Here is a 12,235-nt window from a genome sequence, read left to right as displayed (position 1 = left end):
TTCCTTCCCGTTCACATTAATTGATTTGATTTGCTTACTTTATTTATTTTTTGTCTATTAGATTGTAAGCTCTTTGAGCAGGGACTGTCTTTCTTCTATGTTTGTGCAGCGCTGCGTACGCCTTGTAGCGCTATAGAAATGCTAAATAGTAGTAGTAGTAGTAGGCTATGAATGTTTAAATAAATAAAGAATATAGAAAATCACTAAAAATTAAAACAATTCAACCCCAGTATCACCCAGACACTTTCTCTAAACTTTTTTCAGCCTTTAAATGAAGCAGTCAAAAATATTTCTATTTTCTCACAGAAGCACACCACATAATTTCCAGTCATGCTGCCTTTAGCCCTTCTGACTAACTGCCAACCAAACTTTAAACAAGGAGATGGTGACTCTGATTATGTCACACTCTTCCTGTCACAGCCTCTCTCAGTCAATCATATCCATGCACTTGGAATGTTATGTTTTGCATGCATGGGCCTTCCAGTTTGTGAGTCTAAATCTCCATTTTGAAGTGCCCTTTCCCCATAGACTTTCATTATAAATAAAACTTTTTATAGTTTCTCCACAGAAAATACAAAATATTTCACCCAAACCCATTTTTAAGCCCAAAGCAGACCACAACCATCAACTTAGAATTTTTACTCAAACCTTAAACTGTAGTCTGTTTTTCATATTTTTATACAAAATTTCAAACCCCCCCACCTCAAACCCTGACACCCATGCCAAAACTATATTAGGGCTCCTTTTTATGATACCAACCGGCAGGCCTCAACAGGTCTCATTGAGCCCAACTTCTCAGGGAACATATATCTTTCTTGTTTACTCAAGACCTCTTCCCAGATGAGAAGGGTTCTATAATTTTAACCCCTATTCCTAAAACACCCTCAGGCTCATTGAATGATGTTGCCAACTACAGGCTAGTTGCTTCCATCCCCGTATTGGTCGAGGTGATGGAAGGAATTGTAGCAGCCCAGCTCTCTGACTATATTTCCAGCTTTTGTCTCCTGCATATGTCCCAATCTGGCTTCAGGCCGTGCTATAGAACTGCAACCTTTTTAACCACTTTAGTTTCTGCCTTTAAGGAGGAAATTTGTTTATGCAAAAAGGTCCTGGTTATACAATTTGATATGCCAAGTGCCTTTGATGTGGTGGATCATGATATTTTGTTAAATTTACTAGACCAGTTTGTGAGAAAGTCTTTCTGAAGTCTAGGACTTATAGAGTAAAAATGTCAGGCGCATTATCATCACCTTGGTCTCCAAATTGTGGTGTGCCGCAAGGCTCACCCCTATCTCGAACATTTTTTAATGTCATGATGGCTTCGCTAGGGGGACACTTGAGTCAATGGGATTCCATCCTTTTATCTACGTGGATGATGTCACTACATCCCTTTTCGAGGGAATCCTGAGCCTCTGAATTCAGGCTAAAATTGGGAAAAGACTAAATTTTTGGAAATAACCAATTTGTTGACCATGATCCCTGCAGCAATTTTAGCACTGACTGTGTTTCTTATCCTTTGGAGTCCACTCTAAAAGTTTTAGGGGTTTATTGTTGATCGGCACTTAACCTTTGAATCTCAGGTGTCCTCAGTGGTTACTAAATCTTTAAATTACTTTGGAAGCTGAAGCACATTAGGCCCTTTTTTCAATTGGTATTTTCAGATTTCTTGTCCAATATCTTGTTTTGACCCAATTTGATTATTGTAATTCCATCTATGCAGGGTGTAAGTTCTGTATCTTAAGGAAACTGCAAACTGCCCAAAATACGGCTAGACTTGTCACGCATGTACCCCGCTTTGAGAGGGCTACTCCTTTGCTGATACATTTGCATTGGCTTCCCATTAGGTCAGGATTGTATTCAAACTCTGTGCTCTCATATTTCAGATTTTGTATGGTGTTGCCCCTTGTTACTTTGCCTTCTCACAGTTCAATCTTTGATGCAAGAGACTACCTGCATCTTCATTTTCTTACCTGTAAGAAAGTAGTTTATAAATCTATATATTCAGCTACTTTTTCATACCAAGACACTAAATGGTGGAATTCCTTGCTAAAAATATAAGATCCCAACTTGATTATTTGTTTTTTTTGTAAGTTTTTTAAATCTTTTCTTTTCAAAAAATTTCTGTCAATTGATCCTGGTGCCTAATCTCCCCCTTCTAGTCTCCCCTTTATGCTTTATTATTGAATTCTATATATATTTGCGATTCTTTCCTTATTGATACGTGTGGGTTTATGTATTTTGTTTTGTATTTTGTAATGCCTTCATTTTAGCTTGTTAGCCACATTGAACTCAAAATTGTACGGGAAAACTTGGGGTATAAATACAAATAAATAAAACATTTTAGCTGCACACAAAAATCACTTGGCCAGACCACTAATACCTCAACCCATCTCCTCAAGACGTCCCCCGATCAACATTTTTTAAAAAAGTTTGTTCCTGGAGCCCAAACACCAGAACTCCAAAAAATGGCCCCAAAGACTTTTAAAAAAGCAAAAAGAAAGCTCCAGCAACCCCTTACCTGGCTCCCACTTGGCTCCTCTGGCTGGCACAATCACTTAATCAGCTTTGGACAGACCCTTCTGTTGCCAGCAGTTGCCTATGAACTCTCATGGCAGCTCACCAGTTGCACACAAAAATTTAGGGCCTGGCTTTAATTTGGGTTTACCGGAGCTTTGGGTGCTCAATCACATACATGCAGAAAACTGAGCATGCACCCAAGCTCCAGCAAACCAAGCACTTGCCTGCCAGCCCATCTCCCAGCTTCCCCGCATTTCCTTGTCAGTGCAGCAGTGTAGACAGATGCACCTGCCGCGTTAAGGACACCTGCTGCCTCCAGGATCATTTGTGACATGAAACAGGTCCCAGGCTTATCCCAACTCGGATGACAGCCCTCTTCTCTCCGTTCCTCCCCCCCCCCCCCGGCGCGTTTATCTGTTTTACTTTCAGCGGCAGCGAGTGGCGACGACGGCAGAGATAAAGAAAGCACTACAAGATCCTGCAGCTCCTTCCTTCCCTTCCCTCACACGTAGCCCGCCCTCGCGGAAACAGGAAATACGTCATCGCAGAAGGCGGGCCACGTGTGAGGAAAGGGAAGGAAGGAGCTGCAGAATCCCGTAGTGCTTTCTTTATCTCTGCCGTCGTCGCCACTCGCTGCCGCTGAAAGTAAAACAGGTAAACACGCGCCGGGGGAGGGGGGAAACGGAGAGAGGAGGGCTCTCATCCGAAAGCTCAGCTGAGGGCGGGAAGGATCAGAGCTGCTTGGCTGCAATGCCAGGTTGGGGAAAAAAAGATGACATGAAAATTTTCACACTGCGTACCCCTACCTAGTAGTAGACCTGCTGTACTCCATTCTTCCTCCCTGTGTGGCTCCAGTACTTCCTCAGGCCCCCTGAATCCATGTTTTCCTGTGCTTTTTCCTCTTGCACAGGCTGCCATTTTATTTTTCACCTACCCTGCTAATTTATCTCTCCAGAGCAATCCAGGTACTGGCCTGAGTATGGCAGCAGCTTTTGAGTTCAAGGAGTAAATTGGTGCTCACTCGTAATAGGTACTGTACATAATTTTATCTGAAGCAATGAAGTGTGAAGTGACTTGTCTATCATATCTAATATCTAAATTTAATAAAAGGTATTACTTGTTATTATTTTATTTTTACTTATTTTTTTCTGTGTTGTCAGATAATTATGGATTTAAGCCCCACCCCTGGCACCGCCCCTGACCCCGCCCCCTTTAGCCTCCCCAAACAGTTGGGCCACCGACCGCCTATGGGGGGGGGGGGGGGTCTCAAAGTAAGTAATGAGTCTAGCATTAACCCAAGATTCCTGACCTGTGATTTTAGGGAGGGTTTATATTTCCCAAAAGGAATTTTTAAGTCAGGTACTTGTGATAGGAACCCACAAAATTTTGCATGGGTTCAGGTACAGCTTGTTTTTTGCCCATTCCAGAGTTGCTATTAGACAGGCAGTCTGTAGTAGGAATTACTGGTCAGCTAATCACTGAACTCAGTAAATATTTGCCATCAGACAATGTTCACCTAATATAGTAATTATCTGGGCTTTGGTCTAGTGGGGTGGCTCACTATAGAGAACAAGTGGATTTGTTTTCCAACTGGCAATACCTAATAAATAAAGCAATATGCCAATATATAAAATAAATAAATTATTATATATAATTAGTGAAACAGCAAGCAAACACATAAAATAAATACTACTAGGGTTATACCAAAGATATATTACTAAAAAAAATACACAAAAATAGAAATCTGTGTATATATATATCTATATATATATCTATCTATATATATATATATATATATATACATATATTATATATATAAATCTGAACAGTGCTGAGAATTGTATCCGAGAATACTAGAAGCCAAATATATCTCAGCTAATAAACCATGCTCATGATCTAATACGGCTTATGATAATGAGAAAAGATCACTATCTGCCCCCAAACTATAGGAATGAACCCTGAATTCTCACCATAAGACACTTGCTTCTTAGTTGATCTGTGGCAGGTACAGGACATCTTCTCCCGCTCCAGCAGTTTGCACAGCCAGCTTATCAGTACAGAGGTAACAGTTATCTTACATCCAGCCCAGGCAGCTAGTCCTTAGCACCAGGCTAGCAGCCCAATTAGCTTGCTTCCCTGAAGTGAGTGCAGGGAAGCTCAGGACTTTGGCACACAGAGACAGTTTTTCTCCAGAGCTATCAGAGGTGTCTACTCTGGTTCAATGCTAAGAATCTTCCCCTGATGCTCAGGAGAGTAAATTCCTAACAAACTTGGAAGTATGTGACAAAATCATTGCTGGTTAATTCTGACTAGGAAGACTGGTTCTGTTGTGGGGTTTGCACATATAAGTTTGTTTACATAGGTACCTGCATACTGAACTAAGAAAAGAAGTTTTTACCTTGTTTATTTTTATTTATAGATGAATGTATCAACATACATTTCACATGACTATAAAATCTCTACATTGGACTAAAACATATTGGGGCCCTTTTACAGAGCGGTAAGCTCAATGCAGGCTTACTGCTCGCTCTTCCGGGACTACTGCCGGTCCAATGCGACCTCCGCTGTTAGTCCTGCCCCGAGCGCGCGCCATTTCTGGGGGAAAAAGAAAACCTGTGGAAATGGTTTTCACGGCGATAACCCATTGGGACCCCGGATCCAAGATGGCGCTGGATTGAGTTGATACTCCAGACGTGCCTCCGTGACTTACCTCAGTTTGAGCTGAGTAAGGCAGCTGGTTTCCCTTAGTTATGGGGAAACGGCGTGGCAAAGTGAGGGAGGCTCCTGTTACCCCCGCTGGTGCCGTCTTATCGAGGCAGATGACCCTGGAAAGCTGCGGTGTATCGCTGGGTCCCCGGGCTACATCTTCTCCCGCTACCCGACCGGTTTTCAATAACTCGGCCAGCAGTGTAGACGGGGCTTCTTTGAGCCCCGACGTCCGCGCAACGCCACCACAACCAGGAAGTGCCCGAGAGGCTAGAGATTCGAGAGCCCCGGAGCCTGAAATGGAAGGGACCCTCGAAGAAAGGAGCCCAGCCGAACGTGGAGGAAGTGAAGGAAACCTGGTAGGACAGGGGTTTACAAATTTTTCCTTAACAATGAAAGATAATTTACAGCGGATTTCCAACACCCCCCTTCCTGAGTTTAATATCGTAGCGGTGAAACCAGCTGTAGTGACTGTTGAATCACTATGGGATCTAACTTTTTCAATGCACTCTTCGCTTCAGTTAGTCTTGAAAAAAAACGCTGCGGAGATTAAGATATTGTCGGAAGCCCTGTTAACTCAGGAGCAAATTAATGCCCAACAGTTGTCTGAAATAAAAGTATTTGACAGCAAAATTACAAATCTGGAGAATTTGAATAAAGCCACAATTAAGGACAGTAATTTCGTTAAAAGGAAGTTGGAATATCTTGAAAACCAGCAGAGGAGACTTAATTTGAGACTTGTCAATTTCCCCAGATCTCCTGTTATTTCTGCGGTTGAAATGGTTAAAAGATATTTGAGAGAGGTTTTGGGGATGCCGGGTGAAGCCCTACCACCCATTACAAGAGTGATATACCTCCAGACATTAATACCATCTAAAGCTGGAGGAGAACAGGCGGTTGTGGATGGAGGACTGAACCTAACATCCTTTTTGGAATCCTCTCTAGAAGTTGTTACGCAAAGGACAACAGCGGTGGTGACTTTTGCACTTGAGATAGATAGGGAGATGGTGTTAAAGTTATTCTTCAAACATATGGACTCGATGTTTTTTGGTGCAAAAATTAGGATTTTTCCAGATTTAGCTAAAGAAACTCAGGCTAGGCGCAGAGCCTTTTTGGCTCTACGCCAAAGAGTATTAAATTTAGGGGCAACATTTACTCTCAAATTTCCTTGTATTTGTCGTTTTATTTATTTACAAAATAATTACCAATTTTCTGATCCAAAACAACTCGAGGACTTTATTAATGCTAGAGAAGCTGAGAATGTTATTGTTAAAATTTAGATTTCCATGCGGACACTGTATGGTAGATTGAGAATGTACCCGGAGCATGTAACAATTTGTTATTATTTTCCTTTATGTATTATAAGTATATCTTGGATCCATTTAAGTATTTCCAATATTGTGGTCGATGTTTAAGGTAAAAATGTTTCCACTATTGAGACAAGTAGTTGTCCCAAGAATGTGATTATTTCCTAGTTCTTTTTTCTTTGTTACTGTATACTTCTATGAGAAGATGTGTAATTTTGAAACTATAAATAAATAATTAAAAAAAAACCATTGGTAATCCGGCTTTGCCGTGCGCCACCCGGTTACTGCTGGGTTAGCACGGGAGCCCTTATCGCCACCTCAGTGGGTGGCGGTATGGGATCTCTGCCGCATGGCCATGCGGTAATAGTTCTCTTACTGCACTGGTCGTGTGTGTCTGGGGGCTTTTTACCCACCGCACTAAAAAGGGCTGTGAAGCATAGGAAAAACGTCCCCCTCCGCTAACGTAGGGCCCTTTTTCTCGCAGCTTGGTAAAAGGACCCCATTAGTTGTTAAAATTCAAAGAAAACAAACTTAATTCATACACTAGTTAACAATTTTACCTGGCTGTGGAATGTCAAAAACATATCCATTTCTATGTTTTCCTGGAGATGTCCAGACAACACAAGATCCAATTCTTCTTTTCTTAATCTAAGTAAAATTGACATTAAATATTTCAATATTTATCTCCTTTTAACTTGATTCCATGTAAGTGTCATGAATTTTGATATCTATATATGTCTGTCTACTGGGACCTTCCTGTCACATCCAAAAACTCTGCAGGAAAAAAAGGAGACCTACTGGGATGTACTGGTCTTCTCAACCACTACAGAGTTCTTTGGATTCTCGTGAATCGGGCAAACAGTAGTCAGAAGTCACAATATTTTATAATCAACCAAGAGAACTGTAGCAAGCTATGTAACTATCAATGATGGATTAGAAAGCAAAGGATACAAAAGGTCACTCTCAACATTTGGGAGCAGATACTGTAAATACACCATTGTCCTACTGTACTACCTAAATGAATCTGGAGCCAACCAACAAAACTGACGACAAAGCCCAGGACTGTTAAATGGAATCAGTAGAATGGACCATATAAGTGATTGGTATCAGAGAACCATGTTAAAATCTACTGATGTTGATTAATCACTCTTTATTGGGCTTTTTTTTTTTTAATTCCATCTGTAAAGCTGGTTAGCTCTTTCTGCAGATACAGCCAAATTTTTGTAATTATTTTAATGTTATCATTATTTTGTATTGTGAGGAAATTATTGTTGATGGCTGTACAGGTTTAAATATAATTGTCAGTCATTCCTGGTATGGTTTTGTATGTATTTGCTACTTCAACTATAATTTCTCACTTTTTAGCTCAAAAACATGACAGAATGTGAATATATGTTTTGTACATATCACTCAATGAGTAGCATTAGAGATGAAGATGTATGAGCTTATGGTGATTACATGTAACATTACATGTAATACTGATAACTAGAGTCGATAGCAGTTAATTCAACCAACTTCCACTCCACAATGCATCAACTAACACAATCTTCCCACGAGATTTAGTGCAGCAGACTATAAAAGATCCAATTTAATCCATCCCGGAAACATTCACACCTTTATTCGTTTTTTCCTTTTTTGTGACCTCAGCAGTGCTCATTGCTCAAACCAAAAGCATGACATGTATTTAGCACCAACTTCCTCATCGGCTCACCCGATTTTATAATTTTCTATTCAATTTTAGTAATTTTTAAATTTTCAAATTTTAAATTTTACTTATCTCAACATGTCAGACCCAGGGATTTAGTTGCCCGACATGCATGTTTCGCTCTAATATGAGCTGTATCAAGGACATATCCCTACAATAAAGAACAAAAACCATCATTATTCCTCATCCCTTTGTTAGACAGACAACAAATTCTAAGTCCATCAAAAACAAGGGAAAAGTCAACCCCCACTAGCCCTTCTCTTACCTCAAGTCTCTCTCAGCGCCAGCTCTACTGTATTCTTTCTCGGGAGCAAACCCTTAGTCAAGATGGCACCGGCGTTTTTTGAATCCCTTTAAATACAACAGCTGTTCCTGACGTCATCAGCCCACCCCTTGACTCCCATTGGACAGAAACAACTACCCTCCTTCAAATCAGCGATGCCCATTCTAATTCGGCATTTAAGCCCATAGGCATCACCGTCTGCAAATTGAAAATGTAAAATTGTTCTCTATAGTTCAATAGCTTTTTAACCGACCCACCCTCCACCCCCTGGTTCACGTGTTCTATAATTCTCCATTTCAAGTCTTCCACTGTATGATGACATTGTAACCAGTGGTCAACTAATGGAGCTTGAGCACTCTGGGTGGTGATTCTTGATTTATGTTTGGTGAGACACAGTCTGATGGAACGGGCGCTCCTCCCTACATACAAATAAGTAAAATTTAAAAATTACTAAAATTGAATAGAAGATTATAAAGATGAGGAAGTTGGTGCTAAATACATTGCCTTGCTTTTGGTTTGAGCAATAAGCACTGCTGAGGTCACCAAAAAGGCAAAAACGAATAAAGGTGTGAATGTTTCTGGGATGGATTAAATTGGATCTATATAGTCTGCTACACTGAATCTCGTGGGAAGATTGTGTTAGCATATACTGATAACTAGTGCATATGTTTTCTATGGATAGTAAAAACTTGTGCCATAGTATGTGAACAAAGGCATTATCATAGTGGTGTGACTCAGTTTTCTAGTACGACAATCAAGGACGTACAGTCTGATGCAGATATGGCACTTGTGATTAAAGCAGGAACAGATGGTAGCAATTTGGATTCTGTATTTCTACTTATATAATTCATTTTACAGAATTCTGGCAGTAAGTGCATACAAGATCAACAAAAACGAAGAGCAATACAATAGCACCTCTGTAATACCAAAGGACTTCCAAAATTTGGGAGACAGACAAACCCAAAGTTAATATAGCATTTTCAGAAGTTCTACCTGTTCATGGTAAGACAGAAGACAGGTTGCATCTCACAACCAACTTTAATACATGATTTCAAGCTTGAGGTAAGCAAGAAAGTTTTAGACAAAGAGGCGGTTGAGGCAATAGATGGACAACATGAGGCTGTACTGCAAAGACAGATTACATCTTTCAGTGGCAGGAAAACAGGATCCTAAGTGAAAATTTTAATCAATGAGTGGACAGGCATTTAAATTAGATAAAAGGGGTGGCAGATGGGAGAAAATAGGTTTAGGATGGCATCCCCAGCAAAACAAAAATTAACAAGACAGGTGATCGCAATATAGTCAGCAGTAACAAAGGAGAAGAGGAGACAAGATTAAAAGGTTTACACAATAAAAGCAAACAATCTAAAATTAGTGGAAGGATTTGAACACAAATGCTCACAGCCTAGGCAATAAAATTCCTGATCTAGAAGCCCTAATGGTGGAAATGGACTTAAGACATTGTGGCCATTACAGAGGCATGGTTCAACAAGTCTCATTGATGACATATTACCATGCCTGGAGAGATCACTGTGATCACATGAAAACACTTACCACTCCCTTTTACAAAGCTGCGCCAGCGGTGGCTGGTGAGGCAATGCCTACGCAGCCCACTCAAAGTGAATGGGCCGTGTCGGCATCTGCAAAAAAGGGGGGATAGTTGTGAAAAGACATGACTAATTGCCAAAATTTCAAAAATGTATGTGAATAATCATATCTCACCATGTGGTGAATGTCCATTGTGCAAATATAAGGCCAAAAACTTATAGATAATCACACCGATGCTGAAGTGCAAGAGGCAGTTGAAGTATTTAAAAACTTAAAAGAATAAAATATGTAATTACCTATCGAGACTCAACAAAAGAGAATTTAATCCAACTGAAAATATCAAACACTGCATTAATTAAACTGTCTATAGGAGATAAAAATAGGGAAACCTTAAGCATAAAATAAGAATATACTGATAGAGAATCCAGCTAAAGATTTAAAAAAGCTGAATACCTGTAAGGGTGCATATGATCAACATAAAATGTCTAATCCGCAATGGAATAAACCCTGCAGAAGATAACAGTTTGATTCCACTATTTACCACATAAAACCGAAATCACTGTAGACATAGCTGGCTTAAAAATACCATACTTAATTATATACACTGCCGATTACCGCCCTGTAACCACCAAAAGGTAGAAAATAGAAATTATTTTCTGTTGTGTATTTTGGACATGCGTCAAAATTAGAATTACCGCCTCGGACACATGGTAGCCGCACGGTAGTTCTAATTTGACATATGTTGTATGTGCGTAGGCACCTACACGTCTTAGTAAAAAGGCTCCTAAATTAATTACTGCATTTACATGAACCTAATGCATACTAGTTGTTCAAACTGGAATATCCGCATCAGTACACAAACTGACAAAAAGTTCAACTTTATACCATGAGCAAGATTATAGACAGTTTATTTTATGCTAATTTGTGGCTGTATGGCCCGTTTATTTAATTAAGTATGGTATTTTTAAGCCAGCAACAATGATTGCGGTTTTATGTTGAAAATAGTGGAATCTTAAACTGTTCTTCTGCAGGGATTATTCCATTGCGGATTAGACATTTACTGCCAGATTCTATATACGGCCCGTTAAAACTCCACGTGAAAAAAAGCATATTTTATACGATTTAGGCGTAGTATATAGAATACGATTAGTCAATACCACAGTGTCTAAATCTACATGCATCCATTTATGCCAATAAAAACCTGGTGTAAATGAGTGCGCATAGATTTAGGTACACTGACCTGTATTCTGTAATTACACATGGAAATTTTCGAATGCTCACGAAACGCCCATAAATACTTAAATACTTCAACTGCCTCTTGCACTTTGCTTCATTTCAGGATCAGTGTGATTATCTATAAGTTCTTGGCCTTATATTTGCACAATGGATATTCACCACATGGTGAGATATGATTACTCACATACATTTTTTAAATTTGGCAATTAGTCACATCTTTTCACAACTATCCCCCCCTTTTGCAGAGATGTGTGATGTTGCCGACATGGCCCATTTACTTTGGGTGGGCACTGTTGCACTGGCGGCCGCAAGCATGGCTTTCTAAAAGGTGGGGGGGAGTGAAGTGTTTTCATGTGATCACACTGGCTTTTTTAAATTTGGCAATTAGTCACATCTTTTCACAACTATCCCCCCCTTTTGCAGAGATGTGTGATGTTGCCGACATGGCCCATTTACTTTGGGTGGGCACTGTTGCACTGGCGGCCGCAAGCGTGGCTTTCTAAAAGGTGGGGGGGAGTGAAGTGTTTTCATGTGATCACACTGGCTTCTCCACAAAGTGTTTTGAGCTTCGGTTCATATTTCTTCTTTTTGTGTTCACATTTTCTTCTCCTTTTTTCTTTTCTAATGCAAATACTTATGGGGTTTTTTTCAGTGCACTTATGTATTTATTATATATTTATCATTATGTCTTTTGGTTTTTCTGTTATGTACCAAGATTCTCCTGATGAAGGCTGACCAGCCGAAACACAGCCTGTGCTGAGTTTCTCTATCTGGGACTTGTATCTAACATGTTCTTTACCCATTAAAGGAACTTTTTTGCAACATTTGGTCATCTTCCACTCTTGGTTTGGTTAAAATAAATAAATAAATAAATCGAGACGAGATCTTCAAAAATTAGAAATGTGGGTTACAGCTTGGCAGTTAAGTTTTAAT

General features: G+C 39.9%; 1 protein-coding gene across 2 annotated transcripts in view; it reads right to left on the bottom strand.

The window, feature by feature from the left end:
* EVC2 (EvC ciliary complex subunit 2) overlaps positions 1 to 12,235 on the bottom strand; it is a 351,907-nt gene that overhangs the window by 28,281 nt on the left and 311,391 nt on the right. For both annotated transcript variants that reach the window (XM_030191177.1, XM_030191178.1), the window contains exon 18: positions 7,091 to 7,178. In XM_030191177.1, coding sequence (XP_030047037.1) covers positions 7,091 to 7,178 — 88 coding nt within the window. The remainder of the gene's footprint in view (positions 1 to 7,090; positions 7,179 to 12,235) is intronic.

The sequence above is a fragment of the Microcaecilia unicolor genome, chromosome 2 (assembly GCF_901765095.1).
Source record: "Microcaecilia unicolor chromosome 2, aMicUni1.1, whole genome shotgun sequence".
Taxonomy (NCBI): domain Eukaryota; kingdom Metazoa; phylum Chordata; class Amphibia; order Gymnophiona; family Siphonopidae; genus Microcaecilia; species Microcaecilia unicolor.
The sequence above is the reverse complement of the archived record's forward strand: the minus strand, read 5'-3'. Positions and strand labels throughout refer to the sequence as shown.